The following is a 22956-nucleotide window of genomic DNA, read 5'->3' on the forward strand; positions in this document are numbered from 1 at the left end:
AAACACGTCTGTATGCAGAACTTAATTACGGTGAATTTTTATTTGGGTGTTTTTGGTGTAAAGTTAAAATCTTTGGAGTTATAGAGCAAAAATTGAAAAAACACGATTTTTGGGCGCCATTTTGTTTATAAAAAAAGTAGCACACTATCTGCGGACTTTGCCTACCTATATTATTAATATATACAATCATAAGATTCGACTCCAGCAATAAAATTGCTGGTAAATAACTTTTCCCACAAATGGCCTATTCTCCCGATAATCTGCCCAGACTAAATGTACATTTGGAATGATTACTCAAAATGACGTAAACTTTCAAAATGCTTTGAAGCCAATATTGAGACAGTACCCATAATTAAATGTATTGCATCATTAATAAGGAAGGTTTTCAACGACATCTAAGCGATATGTCTGTCGAATATTGCAGAGGAAATACCGAAAGACAAATGACGGAAAGACCCATGCAACTTCTCCCTCTTGTCTCAAATAGCGAGATCTCTAAAAAATGATAGCAAAAAGTGCCTCCCTCCATAGTCCTTGTCCATAGTACTACCACTAAACCAGCGCGTGCTAAAAACCGAAATAAACTAAATTGTCATTCCAAGCGAAAACATTGGTTACTGGCGCCGACTTGTTTTAACTGTGTACTTTTAAATTTAAGAAAATGCATTAAATTTTAAAGCTCGGCTTTTGTAAGCACGGCTCAGCGCTGATTGTCGGTAAGCGGAAATCTGCTTCCAATGTGTTTGTATGTTTGTAACGGGTAGTAGTGATGTTGAAAAAGTAACTATTCGTTACAAAGTACTCGTTACTATTACGAATACCGAAAGTAAGGATTACTATACAGAGAGGAAAATCGTTACTTTGATTACTCTGATTACTTCGTACCAATCGTATCAGAGCTAGTAACGACTATTGTATCTACTTGCATTGCTTCGTTACTTCATATAGTCGGTTCGCTAAACTCGGATACAACTGGCTAGTGATTTTAATCTGTAATTTTTTTGTTTTTTGCCAAAATTGGCAAAATTACTAACTATTTAGTAATTATTTTTTTGCCAATTTTACCAAATTGGCAAAATTACTTACTAAAATCACTAGCCAGTTGTGTCAGAGTTTAACGAACCGACTATACCAATCGTATTAGAGCGAGTAACGACTATTGTATCTACTTTGATTACTCTGATTACTTCGTACCAATCATATCAGAGCGACTAACGACTATTATATCAACTTTGATTACTTCGTACCAATCGTAACAGAGCGAGTAACGACTATTGTATCTACTTTGATTACTCTGATTACTTCGTACTTCGTGAAGGTCGTTATTATATCGGAATACCTATACAAAATACCTACCTACTGAGAAATACGATTCTCGATATGATTACCGGTACTCAAATGCAAAAGTAACAAAAGTAATCATAGTAATCAAATCATTTTTATCCCTTAAAACAGATTGGTGAAGGTCGTTGTTATATCGGAATACTTATACAAACCTACCTACTGAGAAATACGATTCTCGATATGATTACCGGTACTCAAATACAAAAGTAATCATAGTAATCAAATCATTTTTATCCCTTACAGATCGGTGAAGGTCGTTGTTATATCGGAATACCTATACAAAATACCTACCTACTGAGAAATACGATTCTCGATATGATTACCGGTACTCAAATACAAAAGTAATCATAGTAATCAAATCATTTTTATCCCTTAAACAGATCGGTGAAGGTCGTTGTTATATCGGAATACCTATACAAAATAGCTACCTACTGAGAAATACGATTCTAGATATGATTACCGGTACTCAAATACAAAATAATCAAAGTAACGAATACTGTAAATTAAATGATTACTTTATACAAAATACCTACCTACTGAGAAATACGATTCTCGATATGATTACCAGTACTCAAATACAAAAGTAATAATAGTAATCAAAGTAACGAATACTGTAAATGATTATACAAAAGTAACGATTTGTAACGAATACTCGAAAGTAACTATAATCAACATCACTAACAGGTAGCTCTTTCAGGACGAGACTCAGTAAAACACAGGTTAAAAAAAATGTAAATATATAAGATAATTATATACAATTCAAAATAAATTAAATAAAATATAATTCTATCTTCTGCAAAGGAAAAATAACATTGTACTTATTAGTGTCATCAAAACATAATAGAAATATTAAAACGATACAATACACAACAGAATATATACAATAGCACTCTCGCTACACGCAATCAACCTATCTACACATTTAGATTCAGAGCCATCGCATTTCACTTCAATGCGATAGCATTAAACAGCGACACACAGTCACTCGTCCATCGGTTCTACCGCTCACTGCGGTAGCGGTTCAGGTGGAACGCCACGTCAATACTGTGGCGCCTACCGAGACAGAGTACCACCTCAACCCGGTGCATCTCTGCCATTGAGCTATTGCTAATTCAACACTGACGCAATGACTGATCCTATGATTCTCCTCCTCGTCTTAAATACGCTCTCCTTGCCACTTCTCCTTCTGTTTCGTTTAGTGGGGTATGAAGAGGGGATGCGTCAACACGGATACCCGATCGCCAGCTGTGGCATCATATCATTACACCCCTTCTCTTTGAAAAAAAAGTAGCATAAATTTTTTTTGTGCCGTGTATGCTACACGGCTTGGACTCATCAACGGTGTGGTCTTCGTAGATTCTTCTTTCGTGAACTGGTCCTGGATGGCTGTCAAGAAGATGCTTCCCTCTGTAGATCTTGGGCGTGGTCCCCTCATATCCATTGGGACAGTGTGCCAAGGCTTTTCTACAGCAGATGGTCTGGTCACATTTCTCTTGCTGGCTTCATCTTTGACGATTGAAGGTATTTTCTTACACGTCGTGGTCCCATCAACAGTGTTGTCTTTTTCGGTGATTCGTGAATTGGTCTCGGATAATTGACTAGAAGGTGCTTCCTTCTGTAGATCTTGAGCTTGATTCCCTCAACTCGATTGGGACAGAGTGCCAAGGCTTTTCTACAGCAGATGGTCGCATCCTTCCTGCTCGTTGCATCGGCGACGTTTAATTTCGGTTCGGATAATTTTCGGTTCCTTAAGAATCTAAAAACAAAGAAACTTAATCATCTTTGAACGGGTTCTATATCTCCACGACCTGCACGTCGTGGACCTGTTACTGAGTCTGTGTCTTTGCCTGTTGTCAATTTGTGACGTTTACTTGTATGATGTCTTATTTTTGCTCGGGTGCCAATTTGTAACGGGTAGTTACAAATTGGGAGCTTTTATTTTGCTCGGGCGCCATTTTGTAACAGATAGTTATTATTAGCTCTTTCAGGACGACAGACTCAGTAAAACACAGGTTAAAAACAAAGGATTTAACTTATTTAAGATAATTATATACAGTTCAATTCAAAATAAATAAAATAAAATATAATTCTATCTTCTGCAAAGGAAAAATAACATTGTACTTATTACTGTCATCAAAACATAGAACTATTAAAACGATACAATACACAACATAATATATACAATAGCACTCTCGCTACACTCAATCAACCTATCTACACATTTAGACTCGAAGCCATCGCATTCTCTTCAATGCAATAGTATTAAACAGCGACACAGTCATTCGTCCATCGTTACTACCGCTCACTGCGGTAGCGGTTCATGTGGAACGCCACGTCAATACTGCGGCGCCTACCTAGACAGAGTACCACCTCAACCCAGTGCATGTCTGCCATTAAGCTATTGCTAATTCAACACGTTAGCAATAACTGATCCTATGATTCACCTCCTCGTCTTAAATACGCTCTCCGTGCCACTTCTCCTTCGGTTTCGTCTAGTGGGGTATGAAGAGGGGATGCGTCAACAAGGATACCCGATCGCCAGCTGTGGCATCTTATCATTACATGTTTACTCTTCAAAACTTCAACCATTCAACACTTTTAAACCTCAGTGCTTTAACGCTTCTAGATTAAATGTTTTAACTCTAGCGCTTTAAGGCGTCAAAAATTTATCGCTACTTCTTATATTCCTTTCGTAGTATTCCATCTAGATCCAACGAAGTTCAGAACTAGAAATAAAACAAAAAATATATCTAACAGGTAACTTTAATAAAAGAACAGTTTTAAACAAACCTATCTCTATATGTACACATTTTAAATTATTTACTTTAACAAAAATCGGCTAGTTATTCCATGATATTTGCATTTTTCTGTCGTTTTTCTTCTTCGTCTTCTAAATATTTCTTATTAAATTTTTTGAATTTAAAATTTTGCAAATACCTAAGTTCTCCCTTCCATTGTTGGAGGTAGTTGAATTGATTAATATCAAACACATCTGGTAGTTCTAAAAATTGAAATTATGTATATTTAAAAAGGTGCTAAATCACAAATTTGGAATCAAAAGGAAAAACAGAAATGCTGAGGATGAAATGGAGATACCTAATTGATTAAATAGATAAGCAAGGCAAATACTATTAAGAAATAAAGTAAATAATAAAAGAAAAATGACGATACAATATCAATGATACTACACATTGACGTACGTTTCACTTTATTTTTTGATTTAATTTATTTGAAATTGAATCGTGACGCATGGGAAAAGAGTGGAAGAACTTTATATAATAGGGTTTTTCATTCAGTCATTTGTTTCGAGCTTCTGTCATATGTCGTATAATCCGTGTATATTAATATTATACACAGATTATACAACATATGACAGAAGCTCGAAACAAATGACAATCGATGAAAAGCCTTTACTTCACGATTAAAATCTTTTATAACTTGCAATCCATTATATGTTATATAATCTGTGTATAATATTAATATACACGGATTATACGACATATGACAGAAGCTCGAAAGAAATTAAGTGAATGAAAAGCCCTATTAGGCGATATTGCATAAGAAATATTCAATTAATATTATTTTAACCATTAAAACCTATTTAATGGTTAAAACAATAGATTATAGGAAATTAATAAAATAAAAGTAATACTTAGAAATAAATCTATTTTTACAAGCTAATGTAAGTATACTATATTCATTATTTTAATATTAATATATAAACATAACTATAGTAAAATTTATTTATAATTATTATTCATATTTCATATAATTATTATTATATAATATTCTCACTTAATACAAAATTTTGTTTCTTTAAATTCATCAGTTCGTCCTCTAACTTCTTTTCTTTTTGCTCAAAACTTATTATTTCAGTGTTATATACTTTTAATTTCTCCATCATCATGGACCATGATTGTAGGTCCGAATAAACTAATTATATTTTTTCTCCATAAAGGACCCCACAACACTCCTTATGGAAAAATGGCCTTGGTCAAATTTGACGAAAGATTGGTCAATGATAGTTCTCAGTGTGTAGATTAAAAAAGCCCCCGGGACCTAGGTCTGCAAAACTATTTTTTTTTAAGTTACAGCCTTCTGAAGTTATTGTATTCAGGTATTCAGTGTACGTCAAGCGCACTAATTCACAGCCTTCTTCTTCTTGTATTAGGCCTCTAGGCCTGTTCTTAACCGATTTTGAGCTTGTATTCGTAGCTGTGATGTTGACTGCCAGCTATCTCGCCACCTTTTAAAGGGCCTTCCTATTGGTCTCTTGCCTGTTGGCTTCGAATCCCTGACTATACGGGCTATTCTCTCGCTGTCCATTCTCGTCACATGCTGATTCCACTCTCGTCGTCTCTGTCTTCCCGACCGTATTATATCTTGTATGTTACAGAGATCTCTTATTCTGTCGTTCGGTATTCTGTCTCTCAGTGTTTTCCCCGTTATTGACCTCAACGTTCTCATTTCTGATGTTCTCAGTATCCTCTTGGTTTCTGCTGTCACATCTTGTTTCTATCGCGTACGTTATGATCCTGTTGCTTTTAAAAACTAGGTATTTAAAAAGTTAATACAATTCTAAACTTGCTTTTGTCTGTGTTCTCACAACAATAAAAACTAATATATAATACTTGTTTATCCATAACCTCCATATTGAACAATTATTGTGATGTCATTTGAACACCCAATCAGAGCAAAGGTATAATGCGTCTGCGCCGGGGAACAAGGTTTTTGATAATTTCGCGCATATTAAATTTCACTCCCATAGCGCCTAAAGAAGTATCACTTCAAAAATTAAGCAACCACTTTTGGAGTAGAACTTTTTGATATGATGTTTATTATACATTTCTTAATGAAATTATAAAAAGTTCTCCCTCATTTGATTTTTTTCGTAATGAAAAACTCCATTGACTCTTCTATTAATATTTATGGAAGATCCAAGCACAGAATACACCAGGGTATATTCTGTGATCCAAGTATTTTGTTGTTAAAGATGTTCAGAATTTATCTAAGCGTTCCATAGTGACAAAATATTATCAAAATCACTTTATCACTTTTTCTTTATTATTAGTATTTATTGAATAGTATATAAATTATTGTAATCACTGAACACATAGTTGGTAAAAAATAATCATCAATTAACTGAATTAATAATTTAATCCAGTGGTTCCCAACCTTTTATGTCTGGCGACCCACCTTATGTTTTTTCATATTCGCGACCCATCCCTCACCCATAATGATATATATGTACGTTATTCAGCTACTGTAAGAGCCACGTCGCGACCCACCTGAAATCTGCCCGCGACCCACCGGTTGGGAAACGCTGATTTAATCGATTATACAAATAACGGTTATCCAAGAACATTCAAAAACTGAATGAAATAGCCATCTCTATGTTAATGATGACAATGTCATTGTACCATATAGATAATATTTGCGCCTACGCTCTTAAAGAAACAAACTTTGAAATTACATATTACATTTTCCACCTACCTCTAGAGAAAGTATACTTTTCCTGACCTGATTGTAGGGAGCAAAGTCGTACGCTTCCTCCCTAGGGAGTAAAAGTAAATGAATGAACTTTATTCAAAAAAAAATACAGCTTTGTATACATATATAAATAAAATATTTGAGTAAAGTAGTACATATACCGATAAGTGTCTACACACTTGTTTCGGTTACATAATAATATAAATAGGTATAATTTATAATCTATAAAACTATGTATAAAAATTTGAAATTAATATAATATAGATTATTTAATTCGAGGGAAATATAAATTCAACAATATGTACAATATAAAATTTATAAAAATCAATTTAAGTTAAAAATATTAATGTATAATAATATAATAAAAGGTAACAAAAACATTTAAATCTAACAATTCAGTCTACCAATGGATCATTATAATATATCAAAGTAGTTGTGTATAATTGATCTGTCTGTATTTAAAAGAAATATTTTCAATTGGTGTTTAAAACTATATAAATTAACAATGTACCTAATATAGTCCGGAATAGTATTATACAGTTTGGGAGCCATGTAAGTATACGATTTTTGTGTACTAGTTTTATTCATAAGAGGAACAATAAAATGGTCTCTTTGACGAGTATTATATTGGTGTGTTGGTAGTGCATCTAAACTTTTATTTGAATAATACCTGATGCCAGAACACAGATAGTATAACTGCCTTACATCCAAAATTTTCATTTCAGTATATAGACTATCAGATGCATACACTGTACTTCTGGACAAGATTAATTTAAGAAATTTTCTTTGCATAATTTCTAGGGACGTGATATGTGTTTTAAAAGTTGAACCCCATACTAAAATTCCATATCGCAGATGAGTTTCAACCAATGCAAAATATAAAGTTTTCAAGTGATTGGTAGGTACCAGTTGTTTTAATTTTCTAAATTTGTACAGTATTAATCTTAATTTATTTATTAAATACTTTATATGCAGATCCCATTTCATGTGGGGGTCTATAATAATCCCTAAATATTTCATTTTCTTTTCAGGTGCAATGGACATTGATTGTGTAATACATAAGTGGTTAAATTGAGGAGCACCCGAAGAATAGCAACTAAATGATAGATAATTGGTTTTACTTAGGTTGACTGTTAATAATTTATAGTCCAACCATTTTTTAATTTTTAGAAAGTCAATTTCAGCTGTATGTTTTAGTTCTTCCCAATTGGTAGCATTATAGAATATTACGGTGTCATCTGCAAAGCCGATAATGCTTCCAGTAGATTCCAATGAAAATAAACCATTTATATATATATTAAACACGATAGGTCCAAGTATTGAACCTTGTGGAACTCCATAATCAATAATACGTGGACTACTCTCTACATCGCTTATTTTTACAGTTTGTTGTCTGTTAGTTAGATAACTATCAAACAGTTTTAGTGATTTATTTCGTATACCAATATCTTCCATAGATTGCAAAAGTAAATGATGACTAACTGTGTCAAAAGCTTTTGATAGATCTATAAATATGCACAAACACGGCTTACTTTCATTAAGAGATTTATTTATTTTTGAGGTTAGTGAAATAATGGCATCTTGTGTGGATGTATTTTCCCTAAAACCAAATTGTTTTTCTGAAAGTATTTTGTACTTTCCTAGGTAAGATACTAATCTAGTTTTGATTACATTTTCAAATATTTTTGAAATGTGGGTAATAAGAGATATAGGTCGATAGTTATTCATATCAGTCGAGTTTCCTTTTTTATATACTGGAGTCACAATAGCATGCTTAAAAGCTGAAGGATAAATAGAACTGTCCACACATTTATTCAGTATATATGTCAAAGGTTCAGTGATATAATCAGAAATACTTTTAATTGTTTTTGCTTTTATATTGTCAATACCGACTGCTTTACCATTTTTTAATCCGAATATTATATTTTTTATTTCATCACTTGTAATCGGTGCAAATACAAAAGAATTAGAGACAGTATGTCTGTTAGAAATGTATTCATGATCTTGATGTATTTTAGTTGCCAGTTTTTTACCGATTTCACTAAAATGTTTATTGAATTCATTAGTAATATCCAACTTTTCGCTTAATAATTTGTTTGTGTTTGCTTGCTTTATACTGTCAATTCCTTCATCTCGTTTTTTCGTCTTGGTAATTTGTTGTACCACTTTCCATAGACTTTGACAGTTGCCTTCGTTGCTCTCAATTTGCTGTTGGTAATATCGAAATTTTGCTTTTTGTATTAGCGAAGTTAATTTATTTCTGTATATTTTGTATCTGTTTTTTAGAATAATGTTATTTGGGTCGTTATGAAGTTCAGTATACATTTTATTTTTTTTATTTACAGAAATTAGCAGTGCGCTTGTTATCCAAGGAACGATTTTATCACGTTTCCTTCTTAGCTGTTTTTTCTCACTACACGCTTCCAGGTTATGTTTCAAGATTCTCATAAATGTATTCGTCGCAACTTCTGGGTCCTGTAAAGAATATATTGAATCCCATTTAGTATTTTGAAATGTATAAGTTAACTTTGTTGTATTAATAATATTTCTGAATTTTCGAGCGTTTTTTTGTATGCTTCCACCAGTTACTAATTGTAGAATTGTTATATAATGATCAGTAACTGAAGATTTCAAGACTAGTGGCAAAACATAGTCCAAATTGTTAACTTCTGTTTTCAAAAAAATATGATCTAAACATGACTTGCTGCTGGCCTGAACCCTAGTAGGTTCATTTATTGTTGAGATATAGCCAAACTCACTTAAAATATTTAAGTACTCGGCAGTGTAGTTATCATCAGGTTGCAACAAGTCAATGTTTATATCTCCCACAAATACAGCATACTCATCTGAATCAGTCTCAGTCTTTTCTAGAAACTCATACAAACTGTGATTAAAATCATTTATGTTAGTACTGGGTGATCTGTACAAAGCAGTCACTTTAATTAATTGACGATTTTCTAGTTTTATCTGAATTTGCAACAAATTTATATTATTATAAAAAGGAAGTATTTCAAATTTGTACTTTAAAGATGTTTTTATGTATATAACAACACCATCGTTTTGATTGTAATGGCTCTCACTATATACGACATCATATCCCGGAACATCAAATACATTTATATCAATTATTTCCCATGTTTCACTTAAGATTATACAGTCAATATCAGAATTAATTTTATTTAATGTTATTAAAAATTCATCTAGATTTTTGTTTATACTGCGAATATTCATATGCAAAATTTTTAAATTTTGATTGTTTTTATTTATTTCTAAAATCTGTGAACATTCTTCTGGTGTGTCCAGAGTGTAAGTTGGTAATGAGTATATTTCAAACTCCCGAATATATTGATCCATTGTTATTAATATTATCACTAATTATGTGTACCGCAAATCGATAAGAATATTACTTCTATACTAACAAATAAACAGTTTACAACACTATACATTTACATCTAACAACTATCCTATTGATAGCAAGTACCCACTATTTTTTATTTGTGGATCCAAAACGTGTTCTGGTTTTTGTTTCACTAGTCTTTGATGTCGGATTTGTTGGTTTTGGTACTTTTTCGTTAATATGTGTGTTTTTATCGTACGAATATATATCTGCAACTGACGATTTTTCGGTTGTGCCTCTTTTGGGGGTGTTGGGAGCGCTGTTTGCCTGTATTTGATTCCTTGTCGCTTCAATTTCTTCAATTTCTAATATGTCTGGAGCAGTAAATACTGTGCTATCAACAAACAGTTTTTCACCTTTAATGTAGCACTTATTCGATGAATTTTTTAATCTTTTTAGATGTCTGCTAAGTATTGCATATGTTTTTCGCTGAGCTGTTGTTTGATCATGTGATATTATAATGTTTGAACCCTTCAATTTAGAACAATTTCTGAGAATTTTTGTTTTATTGATGTTAGATATAAATTCTACTTTTATCGGTGCTTCTGGTGACTTTCCCAGACTATAAACGTTATTAATATGATCGACTTCCAATTGTAAATTCAACAAATTATTTAATTTATTACAAACACTATCCACTGATACATCTGGTATATTTTGTTTAATACCGAATATTACAATATTATTTTTTTTATTTTGTCTTTCTAATAGCTCTACTTTCTCTTTTAATATTAAGTTTTCTTTTTCTAATGTTTTAATTTCTTTATTTAACTTTTCTTCTATCTTTAATAATATTCGAACTTCACTTGCTTCTACCAAATTTCTTATTTTCTTAATTTCGTCTAATATTTCGGCATTGGTTGGCTGTGACATGTTTTCGTGCATGGACCGCTTTATACTATTTAATGAATGTTTACGGTTCGATTGAGGTTTTTGCGGTTGTTGCCAAAATAACAACTATGTTAAGTATGTGTTTTGCTTTAGTTTTTCTAATAGTCCATTTTCAAAATATTAGTTGTAGATAAAAATTAAAAAGATATGTCTTACAGTTTAGATGCTCATCCACTGATGCACTTGTATACATTTATTTTCCTGTTTTTACCATATTTTAAAACATTTCACTACGGAGCTCACAAAATACACGTCCGCATTACACGGAACCATACACCGTACCATGTGACGTCATACTATGTCATTGATGAAATAACTTATTAACGCCCTATTCGCCGTGTGCAAGTACTTGGAGGGGATACGAGAAACGATCGTGCGCGAATAGCGGAGAAATCTTGCAACTTTCTTAAATAATTCATTGTCAATTGAAATTGTCAAATTGACGTATATTTCATATCTACTGTCAATAAAGATGAAGAAGAAAAATTATATGTTGCTCCACAATATTGATATGATATGCAATTATTATACAAAAGTAAATTTAATTAATTGTATTTTGCTTGTAGTAGTGCATTTTAATAATTAATTTTATTTAGTACATACAATTTTAACGTTTATTTATAAGACACCCTGTATTTTGCAGAATGGTAAAAATCAGTAAATTGTTATTTTGATTTAACAATGTTTAATTAATAATTTGACTTATATTTGACAGTTATATTGTACCTACTTGTTAGTTTTAGTTCTAATAAATGTTGTTGGTTAGTTACATAAATAAATTAAGTAAAAATGACTTGTTATTTGAGGAAGGTGAAAAAACCATATGTATAACATGGGAGTAAAGTGCCTTTTCCTCCCTTGAATGATTACTTCCCTCCGCTAAGCGTCGGGCAGTAAACTTCATTCTCGGGAGGAAAAGTAGCACTTTCCTCCCTTGTTATAGAAATAGCTTTTTTGATTTAACAATGTTTACATTAATAATTTGACTTATATTTGACAGTTGACAGTTATAATGTACCTACTTGTTAGTTTTACTTCTCTAATCAATTATGTTAATTAGTTACATAAATAAATTATTTAAAAATGAAAAAATGACTTGTTATTTGAGGAAGGTGGAAAAATCATGTGTATAACATGGGAGTAAAGTGTCTTTTCCTCCCTTGAATGATTACTGCCCTCCACTACGCGTCGTGCAGTAAACTTCATTCGCGGGAGGAAAAGTAGCACTTTCCTCCCTTGTTATACAAATAGCTAATTTTTGTATTCCCTGTTAAATTAGGGTTTTTGGAGTTACAAGGTTTTCTCATGAGGGTATCGATTTTCAATATTTTAGGATAATAAAATTCTATTTGACACATTGAAATTCTAATGTGTATTGAGAATTTGAGATCATTTTCAACATTTTTCATAGTTTTAAACTATGTCTTTAAATAATTTTAATCAATCTTACCAATTCCACATGTATTAAAATCCCCTCTTTCTCTTTCAATGGTCATTCTTATTATGTCTTCCCTATTTGCATGTTGTCTGTTTTTTCGGTTTCCTATTGAATGTTTTAACTTAATTTGTTCCATTTCTTCATCAAATCTAGATAAATACTGCTCTATCAGTTTGTGTAAACCACCTGGAGTCAAATTTGTAAATTGTGGATCCAACATCGAGCCAAACCATTTACATTTTTCGCCTACTGCATTTAACTTTAAGGTTGTGGCCAATTTACCTTTGTCTCTAGAATTCTTTCTAAAAAATTTGGTTAATATATATTAATGGACAAAAATATTACATACATATTTTGAAATTATCATATGAAGTGAAATTTTTTGTGCTGCAATCATTAGCCCCTCAGTGTTATGGGAATAGGATTTCTTTTCCAAATGAATGCTTCTTTTCCAAACTAATATTCATGAAATTCAATCTGAAAATTATATTGGCCACCATATAGCCCATATCAGATTTAAATCCGACCAAGCATGTATATGACACTTTAAAACATAGCACTTGGAAAGCATTGCGGCACAAACATTTCACTTCACATGATAATATGCAATATTTTTTCCAAAAGTGTATACGGTAATGATTATTTTATAATTGCTCAAATACTTACTTTTGGATCTGTTTTGCTAACATCTTGGTTTGTCGACTGTTAGGATGTTTTAGTTTTTCTATATTCTGCTTTACCTTTCCCTAAATAAAAAATATAATTAGTGTAAGACTAAGCAAAATCTACATTTAAGGCACCAGTAGCTGAAGTTGTATTCATTTGCTAAATATTGTAATTATAATAATAAAGGTCTTTCAATTTCTATAAAGTGTATACTCAATTATATTATCTGTTTAAATCATTTTTGGCTGATTTAATATTGAAAACCACAAGTACTTATGATGTAAAATAAATATTAGCTAAAGCCTGGGAGCAGGACATAGACATCTGAAAAATCTTTGTAGATTTTCAACAAACTGCACTATGTCATTTTGAGCAACTGTGCAGTAAAGCACTTTGAATGTTATAAAAATCTGATATATCTCATAATTGTTTGGATAACAATGTGACCATATTTTAATGAGAATATATAACCAAATTTGTATAATCCAACTAATAAAATAAGTTGATTAAATGAACTTATTCAAAACAACACCATGTAGACATAATGTAGTTTACCTCCGAGGTCCATATTTGATTAGGTATAAGCAAATTTGGTAGACCAAAGAATTTGTAAAATTAGTTCAAGCCACCATGATCCACACACAGAAGCACCAGTACAGTCCTAACAGATAACTAAAATCCCTTCCAGATAACTAAGAGGCTAAAACAGGGGGTTGGGCTGCTTTCTGACTCTGTTTAACCCAGGAGCAGTCGCGCCGTTAGAAAAAATCTAACATTTTGCAACATAACTAAACATAACATCTAACATTTTGCAACGATGAAAAATTTTGCAACATAACTTTCCACTCGTAACTGCCTCGAAGAAGGGTGTAGTAATGCATAGGTTTTTTTTCTTCTTTTTGTGGAATTTATGGTTTTGGTGAGAACCAATTAGCTTTAATAATTGTTAGAAATAATATTTCTAACATAACAAGTAAATAAAAATACTATAAAATAAAAATGTGTTGTAAAATCGTATTTAAATTCGTATTGTTAGATAAAATCTAACGCGCGACCGATTACGTGACAGAAAAGTGCGCGACCGATTACGTGACAGAAAAGTGCGCGACTGTTCCCGGGTTAATATACAGTGTGTTCCAACAAAAATTTGACCCCCCTCCCCCCCAGAAACTCAGAAACCAAGAGTTTCTTCACAATTTAAAAAAAAAACACGTCAATTTGTATTCATGCCCTCGAATGTAAGACCCTGCCGTCCCTCATCAACCCCCACTTTTTTAATAGCAAATGTAGTCGAGTGGCACATCATTTGAAAGGTATTTTTTTCTCTACTCGACCCTCTATTTTTTTTAAATTGAGGAATAATTTTAAAGATAATTTTGGATTTACCTAATCTATAATAAATTTGTTAAGTCCAAAAATATCTTAAAACTTATTACGTAAATAAAATAGAGTGTCGTGTAGAGAAAAAAAAATACCTTTCAAAAATGATGTGCCACTTGACCACACTTGCTATTAAAAAAAATGGGCGTTCATGTGGGCAGTAGGGGGTTACATTTGAGGGCAGATTTTTACATGAAAATTCGGCCCCCTCACATTATAAATTGACGTGTTTTTTTTTTAATTTTAAAGAAGCTCTTGGTTTCTGAATTTCTGGGGGAGGGGTCAAATTTTCGTTGGAACAAACTGTATGTATGAAGTATGTAACTGTAAACCCAAAAATTTTATTTAACCCTAGAATACGGGACCGTTTTCGCCAAACGTAAATACGGGACTATCGTAAATTTATTACATACTCCATAGAAAAAAGCATATATTTTTTACTTTGAATTTTTGAAGTTATACTTCTTTAGGCGCGATTAAGAGTAAAATTTCATAATACTGCGCGCATGCGCACACAGACAGTATGCTGTGTTTAGTTGCTGAATCTTTCAAGTTATGTATAAATATATCAGTGCAAGAAAAGGTGTGAAAATATATTAGTGTTTTTAGTAAATATATTTATTATAATTTTTGTGTCTTTTGATTTGTCTTCCTCAGGAGTAAGATGAGTATTATTAAAACATTTTATTATATATTTATTATACTTTTCACCTTGTCTGTTTGTTACCGTGAATTGTCATTAGGTACGTCCGAACCGATACCCACAGAGTCCTCGTAGCCTATTTGGTATAGTATTCGGCCAGAGATCGAGAGGTCTTGAGTTCGCGTCCGGAGCAATCCTATACTTTTTTTTTATTTTTTTGAAAGCGGTAAGCACAAAATTAGTTTGGTGTTTAAAAAAAATTAAAACAAACTGTTTAAAGTATATTTATTTTTAAGAAATCATATAATAGAAGTATAACTTCTTACGTGCGTACAAAGTACACACACATTCTTTTTTTATTCATTGTATAGAAAACAAATTTAAGATTCTTAGTATAAAAACAAAAGCATAAAATTATGAAGCAAACATAATTGGATATTTTTAGGAACATATGGTACACATATTATCTCCTCGGTGTTCTCCGCAAATTGGCTACTTGCAGTCCTTGCAATAGTTGGTGATCATGCGCTTTTTGGGCTTGAACAGTAGAAACCCGTCTTCCTCTTCTTTTTCTGGGTCATATTTGCATCATCTCCTTTAGTTGTGTTGAGGATTTCAGCTATGTCTTGGAGAATATTTCACTTGCGGTGTTGTATCTGTTTATCGCCATGACTATGACTGCTAGCGGAGCCAGAGGATTCAGTTTGCAAATTGTCCTCTTCCCAGTCACTACCGCTATCTTAAAACGGATCTGGGTCACTCTCTTCCATATTCATAATACGTACCCATTTCTCCTCCAGTTGTTTTGAGAACAAAAACTTTGTATTTGAGATCCTAATAAGAAAAGCTCAAGTATTAAATAGTAGATCATGTAATGAGAATGAAAATAGCTATTTGTATAACAAGGGAGGAAAGGAGATATGATTTTTCCACCTTCCTCAAATAACAAGTCATTGTTTCATTTTTAAATACACCCATATCTCGCTATACGGCCGCTCTTTATACGGCATTTCGCTATAACGGCCCTCTTCAATTAAGGCACGTTTTCGATTTACGGCCTACATTATGGAAAATTATATTAACTCTATCTTATATAATACTATAAACTATAGTATTGATTATATGGATTAAGCACAATAATAAACGGAAAATGCCAATAAGTCAAATGACTATCCAGGAAAAACCTGTAAAAAGTATTTTCGAAAATTTGAAGAATGGAGAAACCGATGAATCTGCTGATCATGTTACATTTCAAGCAAGCCGCGGATGGTTTGAAAAATTTAAAATTAGATTTAATTTGCATCATCTGAAATTGAAAGGGGAAACACCTAGCGCCAATGAGGCCACAACTAAGGAATATCCCAACATTTTAAAGGGAATTTGAGAGAGGTATGTATTTATAAACCCGGACAAGTGTTTAACCTAGACGAAACAAGGAAAACATTTTAAGCTAAAACAACTTTTAATATAATTTTCCGAAAATCCAAGACCTCTTAAAGGACTAAATAAAAATCAATTACCCGTCATATGGAGGCCCAACAATAAAGCTTGGACGAATAAAACTACTTTTAAGGATTGGTTCAAAAATCACTTTTGTACAGAAGCAAAAAAACATTTTCAAGGCAATAACTTAAGCAATAAAGTTTTGCTAATTTTGGATAATCAGAGCATCCTACTAATTTATTCGAACCATGAAATAAAAGGATCAAATGCATTTTAAAGTATAAACCATAATGTCACATATTTAACAAAGAAACCAATCCTATTGAATTTGTATGAATTTGAATTAGAATATTTGGAAGTTTCGTGGAACGTATCTAGGCCGTAAAGCGAGGTGTCGGTGTAATTTATTTATGTAACTAACTAACCAAATTAATTAGAGAACTAAAACTAACAACTAGGTACAGTACAGTAGAACTGTCAATACGTCAAATTATTAATGTAAACATTGTTAAACCAAAATAATAATTTACTGTGTTTTACGTTTTATCATTCTGCAAAATACAGGGTGTTCTACAAATAAACGTTAAACTGTATAGATACTTACGTAACAAATAATAGAATATTGTATAGGGCGTCAATAAGTTATTTCATCGATGATATTCCATGGCGACACTTTTACTTTTCCTCCCTAGGGAGGAAATGTATGGCTTTGTATCAGGTTAGGAAAAGTACACTTTCGGTAGAGGTAGGTGGACCAACAATTTACCTTAATTTTTTGTTACTAAGGTCCGGTTTCACCAACAACAAATAAATCAATGAATAGCTATTCGTCCAATAAAATTTATTAGACGTTTATATTTATATTTTGTTTCAATATAATTTTGATAATTTATGTTTCATTATAAGTTAAACTTGTTACAATAATATAAGCTAAACTGGCGAATTTACTTTCTTATAAATATTTACAGCGAGATTAACTTGCCAATTTATTCGAAGAGTATTTATTCGATAAATTAGTAAAAAATAGGTCTTATGGAGAAATGTCAGTTTATTGGTCGAATAACTTTATTCATGTATTACGTAACACAGGTTGTGGGGGGGGGGGGTGTCTTGTAAAACGTTACGGCACGTTACATTGGGGGGAGGGGGGTTCGAACAGCGCGTTACGTAACATTCTTTTTTAAAAAATTTGTAAATCCTTTATAAAAGGTATATATTTTAAGGTAAATATATACCTTTTATAAAGGATTTACTATTTTTTGTATTACATGGTATACAGCCAACTACAGGAAAACTTTTCCTTGTGGATTCTTTTTTAACTTAAATGAAAAAAAAAACTACGGAATTTCATTTATGTTTTACATAGACCCCTGAATTGTATTATGTTGCACTCTGACGCTCCGCTCATGTTCCGACAACAGGACAATACATAATAGTACCTATTCAAGTGAAAAAATCTTAAAATTTGTAACACAGATGAAGCACAGTAACATGTGTTTCCAATAATTAGATAGACCTGTCTGCACAACAAAAGATTAAAAGATACAGATGTTATTTAAGAGGTTGTAGAAGGGAACTACATGTTCATAAATCATATATGTTTTCTGAAATCGTTTTCTGCAGTAGGTATTCATTAATGTTTTAAATACGCAAATTTTCAAATTATTTAAAAATGTCTTTAAATAAAAAGCATTAAATACAAAATCCATTATGTTGATACTTAGTTTAGAAAATTGATAGATATTTAAAAAAATAGTACCCTTATTTAAAGTGTGATTTTAAAACTTCAAAAATTTCAAGTGAATTTCAAAATTTCACCTTGCATTATTCATAATAGACCCTACATAATACACATTTTTGAGATGAGGTTGTTAAGCAGCTTCTAAAAACAAAAATATACAGGGTGTTTAATTAAAATTAAAGATAATGGACTATGCTAGACTTAAGTGAATCACCCTGTATATTCAAATTTATGTTTAAATAGTCCATAGTTGAATTTAAAAGTTGACGTATCCTAGCGTTTTTATAATTTTCTAAAATAATGACACATGACAAAAACAATTTTATTCCATAAGTGGTTTCCCTACATTATAATTTTAAATGATCACCCTGTATTATTCATAAAGACCATAAATTCAGATTGTTAAGCAGCTTTTAAACATATAAAAATATACAGGGTGTTAAAAAATAAAGCTTATGGACTACGGTAGTCTTGCATGAATCACCCTGTACATTTAAATTTATGTTTAAAAAGCACACATTTTTATATATGAAAATCTACGGGTCTCAGCGTTTTTTAAAATTGATTAAAACAAGGACAGAAATAATTTTATTCCATAAGTGCCTTCTTATACAGTATGTCCCTGTAAGTTTTATCCATATGGAAAACTTTTTTATTATTAATTTTACGAAAAAAAGTTATTCTTTATAAAAAGCTCTGCATGGTCAAAAACCTAAGATTTAACCATCAAATATCAAAATTTTTGAATATTATACGAGGTATGTCAAAAAGTTTGAATTTCACTCAAGAGTAAAGTAGCTTTATTTTTCACAATATTGAAAATTGCTATGTATTATGAAAAGTTGTTTGGAATTAAAAACTGTATTATAGTATGCAATTACATCCTTCTAATTGAATTTTTTTTTAAATTATGGATAACGTAACATTATTTTCAGTTATTTTAATTCAGATAACTCTTTTATTATTAATTTTACGAAAAAAAGTAATTCTTAATAAAAAGTTCTGCATGGTCTAAAATCTAAAATACAACCATTTTATGTAAAATTTTATCAATTTTATACGAGGTATGTCAAAAAATATGAATTTCGCTCAAGAGTAACATACGTTTATTTTTCACAATATCGAAAATTGTTATTATTAAAAGTTATTTAGAATTAAAAACTATGTTTCAGTATGTAATTACACCTTCTGATTGAAATATTCTGAACTATAAAGGTACTTTACTTTTGATCTAAATTTATCTTTTTTGACATACATTGTATAAAATTTAAGTTTTAGACCATCCAGAACTTTTTATTAAGAATCACTTTTTTTCGTAAAATTAATAATAAAAGAGTTATCAGAATTGAAATAACTGAAAAAATAATGATAGTTATCCATAATTTTTCAAAGAGAAGGATGTAATTGCATATTAGAATATAGTTTTTAATTCCAAACAACTTTTCATAATAGCAATTTCCAATATTACGAAAAATAAAGCTACTTTACTCTTGAGTGAAATTCAAACTTTTTGACATACCTCGTATAATATTCAAAAAATTTGATATTTGATAGTTAAATCTTAGGTTTTGGACCATGCAGAGCTTTTTATAAAGAATAACTTTTTTTCGTAAAATTAATAATAAAAAAGTTTTCCATATGGATACAACTTACGGGGACATACTGTATATACAGACTGTTTCAGAAAAAGGTAACACAATCTCTAAGATAGGTGAAAAACTGAAAAATAATTGGGGTTTGCTTAGTATAAAATTTTTGTAACGGCATGCGTTTTCACGATACAGGGCGTTGAAGAACAAAAAGTTTTACACATTTTTTTCACTATTTTTCCGAAACTACTGGCAACATCGTATATTTTATTTATTTTATTTTACGGGCAAGCCCAATTCTACAAAAATACATAGTGTACAGAAAAAACAATAACATAATATAATATAAAAAACAGACATACAGAAATATAAATATAATATTAGAAGTAAATATGTACTATGAAATAATATCATAAAACCAAGTTAACAAATTACAGACGCTTCACTCAAATATTGATCCCATGTAAATTTCTTTTAAAACGACTGATGGAGTTGTCGAACAGTTGTAAATTGTAAATATATTATTTGTTATACAAAAATTTTTACTAAGCAAAATAAAATATTGAAATAATAAATATGTTATTTTATTTTAAGTTTTTATTAAAAAAGATCAAATAGAAGAATGCATGAGAAGAACAATAAAGGATGAAGCCAAAAATGTATGTAAGGATGGGGCCAAGCAGGGAAAATGTAAATGTAAAATTAGTAATAAAAGATTATTATTCTAAGTTTTGGACATATTTCATGTCATGGGACAAGAAATTACAATTGGCAGGGATAACCAGACACATGAACTAAAAAGAAGAATCATTCTTGGGTGGGCAGCATTTGGAAAACTGAGAGAAACTTTTAAGAGTGAGTTGCCCATATGCCTAAAGAGAAAGGTATTTGATCAGTGCGTCATCCCATTCTTGACGTACGGATCAGAAACACTTACCTTACCTAAAGCCTCGGCTACCAAACTAAGAGTAACGCAGAGAAGAATGGAGCGGTCAATGTTAGGAATAACTCTGCGAGACAAAATCTGAAACGAAGAAATCAGGAGAAGAACAAAGGTGACTGACGTCATCAAAAGGATAGCTAACTTGAAGTGGAGATGGGCAGGACACATAGCGAGAGTGACACATGGGCGATGGACAAAAAGGTTATTGGAATGGAGGCCAAGAGAAGACAAGAGAAGCGCCGGTTGACCACGTACAAGATGGACAGACTACGTAAGAAAGCTAAATAAAAACTGGATAAGAGCGGCGCAGGATAGACGTGGTTGGAAACGAGGGGAGGAGGCCTATGTTCAGCAGTGGACTTTTTAGGCTGGATGATGATTGTAAGTTTTTGTTATTACCTCAAATGCGATTAAAATAATAACAAAGTTCTTTTACCGGGCTTCCGGTACTTTTCGCAACCTAGTTTTCCATTTAGGTTCAAATGGTGACTTGGGTGTTATGTAACGTTTAGGTAGGGGGAGGGGGTACATAAAAACGTTATGGTGCGTTACATAAGGGGGAGGGGGGGTCAAAAATCTTCAAAAATTGCGTTACGTAATACTTGAACGCTCCCTTACGTAATACTTGAACGCTCCCTAAAACACTCAAAATCAAAATGCAAACAATAATAACCAGCTGATTTATTATATGGCATAAACACAGGACTTTCGTAAAACATACGAACCAAGCGACAAAAAATGGTCTTAGATTTGGAAATTATAACAACTGTCTGCTACACCATCAAGCTCAATACTAATGTGGAAGGTACTCAGATGGGGAAATTGTTAAAATAAACGAGAGTCGACGAAAATGCCTAATTACGAATGACCCGTATTCTAGGGTTAATAAGTCTAAGCAGATTGTGATGTATGCAGACGATGTACTTAAACTTGATGGACGAACCACAAGAGATATCACAGAACTCTATGTAGAACTTACAAAATATTAATACAAACAAGAAAACGAGGAAACTTACAAAATTTGACAATAGATGGTGCAATTATTGTAGGTAACAGCTCACAAACCTGTGCATACAGATAACAGAGGATGACAGGGGGAAGGAGGAATAGGGAAAAGGATAATGCTTGCTAACAAAGCATACTTTTCCTTTTTTCCAGGTTGTCTGTGACTTGTTTACTTAAAACTATCCACTGTTCAAATTTCAGAATAATCCCTACTGGGATTTACTAATATGCGGTATTAGGGGCTTTCCTCTCAGTCTTTGTTTCTGGCTTTGATCTGCTATCTTTATTAATCAGTGATAAGGAGCTCATCTTTAAGTATTATTTTATTCATTAAATCAAGACACTCAATATAAGAAATTGTTTCTTTACAGCAAAAAATGAGTATATCAGGTACTGGCACCTTTACCCTATTTTAGAATATTACCATTTTTATTATTGACCGTTACAAAATGTCCTATAATCACTACTTTCTGCAACTTTTAAACCAAAAGCAAAAGTAAACAAACAACACCACCTGCTTTTTCACTTTTGATAACCTTAAAATAAAATTTCTTCTTCTTGATTTTCCAATGGCCTGTTTAGCGATATGTAAAATGTTATCCGACTATTTGACATATCCATTTTGGTTTGACATTTGATTGATTATAATCCATTCGGACCAGTGATATGGGAGAGAGGGGATGCAGCATACCGTGACGTAGATGGGCTCGGTTTCACTCGCAAAAACGCTCCATCCAATATGGCGGAACAACTCTTTGGTAGTATATTCTGCTCTATATAAAATGTATAACTATAAAATTATATTATATTATATGAATATATACATAATTAATAATTTTAATAACTAATTAATAACGTATTCCATATACAACGTATAAAAACCTGCCCGTCGCCATATTGGATGTAGCACAAAACTGTCAAATCAAGTGGTCCCATCTAGTAAATACAAAATCATTCCTTATGTCGTATCCCCTCTCTCCCATATC

The 22956-nt window shown here is 31.8% G+C and overlaps 1 protein-coding gene across 1 annotated transcript; it reads right to left on the reverse strand.

Annotated features, from left to right (window-relative positions):
- Positions 1 to 4089: 4089 nt before the first annotated feature.
- LOC126884535 (translation machinery-associated protein 16 homolog) lies at positions 4090 to 22537 on the reverse strand. Its single transcript, XM_050650492.1, has 4 exons — positions 22395 to 22537; positions 13227 to 13306; positions 12573 to 12862; positions 4090 to 4345 (listed from the first exon to the last, which is right to left on the reverse strand). Exons 1-4 carry the CDS (start codon positions 22395 to 22397, stop codon positions 4188 to 4190), a joined length of 531 nt encoding a protein of 176 aa, XP_050506449.1. The 5' UTR covers positions 22398 to 22537; the 3' UTR covers positions 4090 to 4187.
- Positions 22538 to 22956: the final 419 nt, after the last annotated feature.

This window comes from Diabrotica virgifera, chromosome 5 (genome assembly GCF_917563875.1).
Source record: "Diabrotica virgifera virgifera chromosome 5, PGI_DIABVI_V3a".
NCBI lineage: Eukaryota > Metazoa > Arthropoda > Insecta > Coleoptera > Chrysomelidae > Diabrotica > Diabrotica virgifera.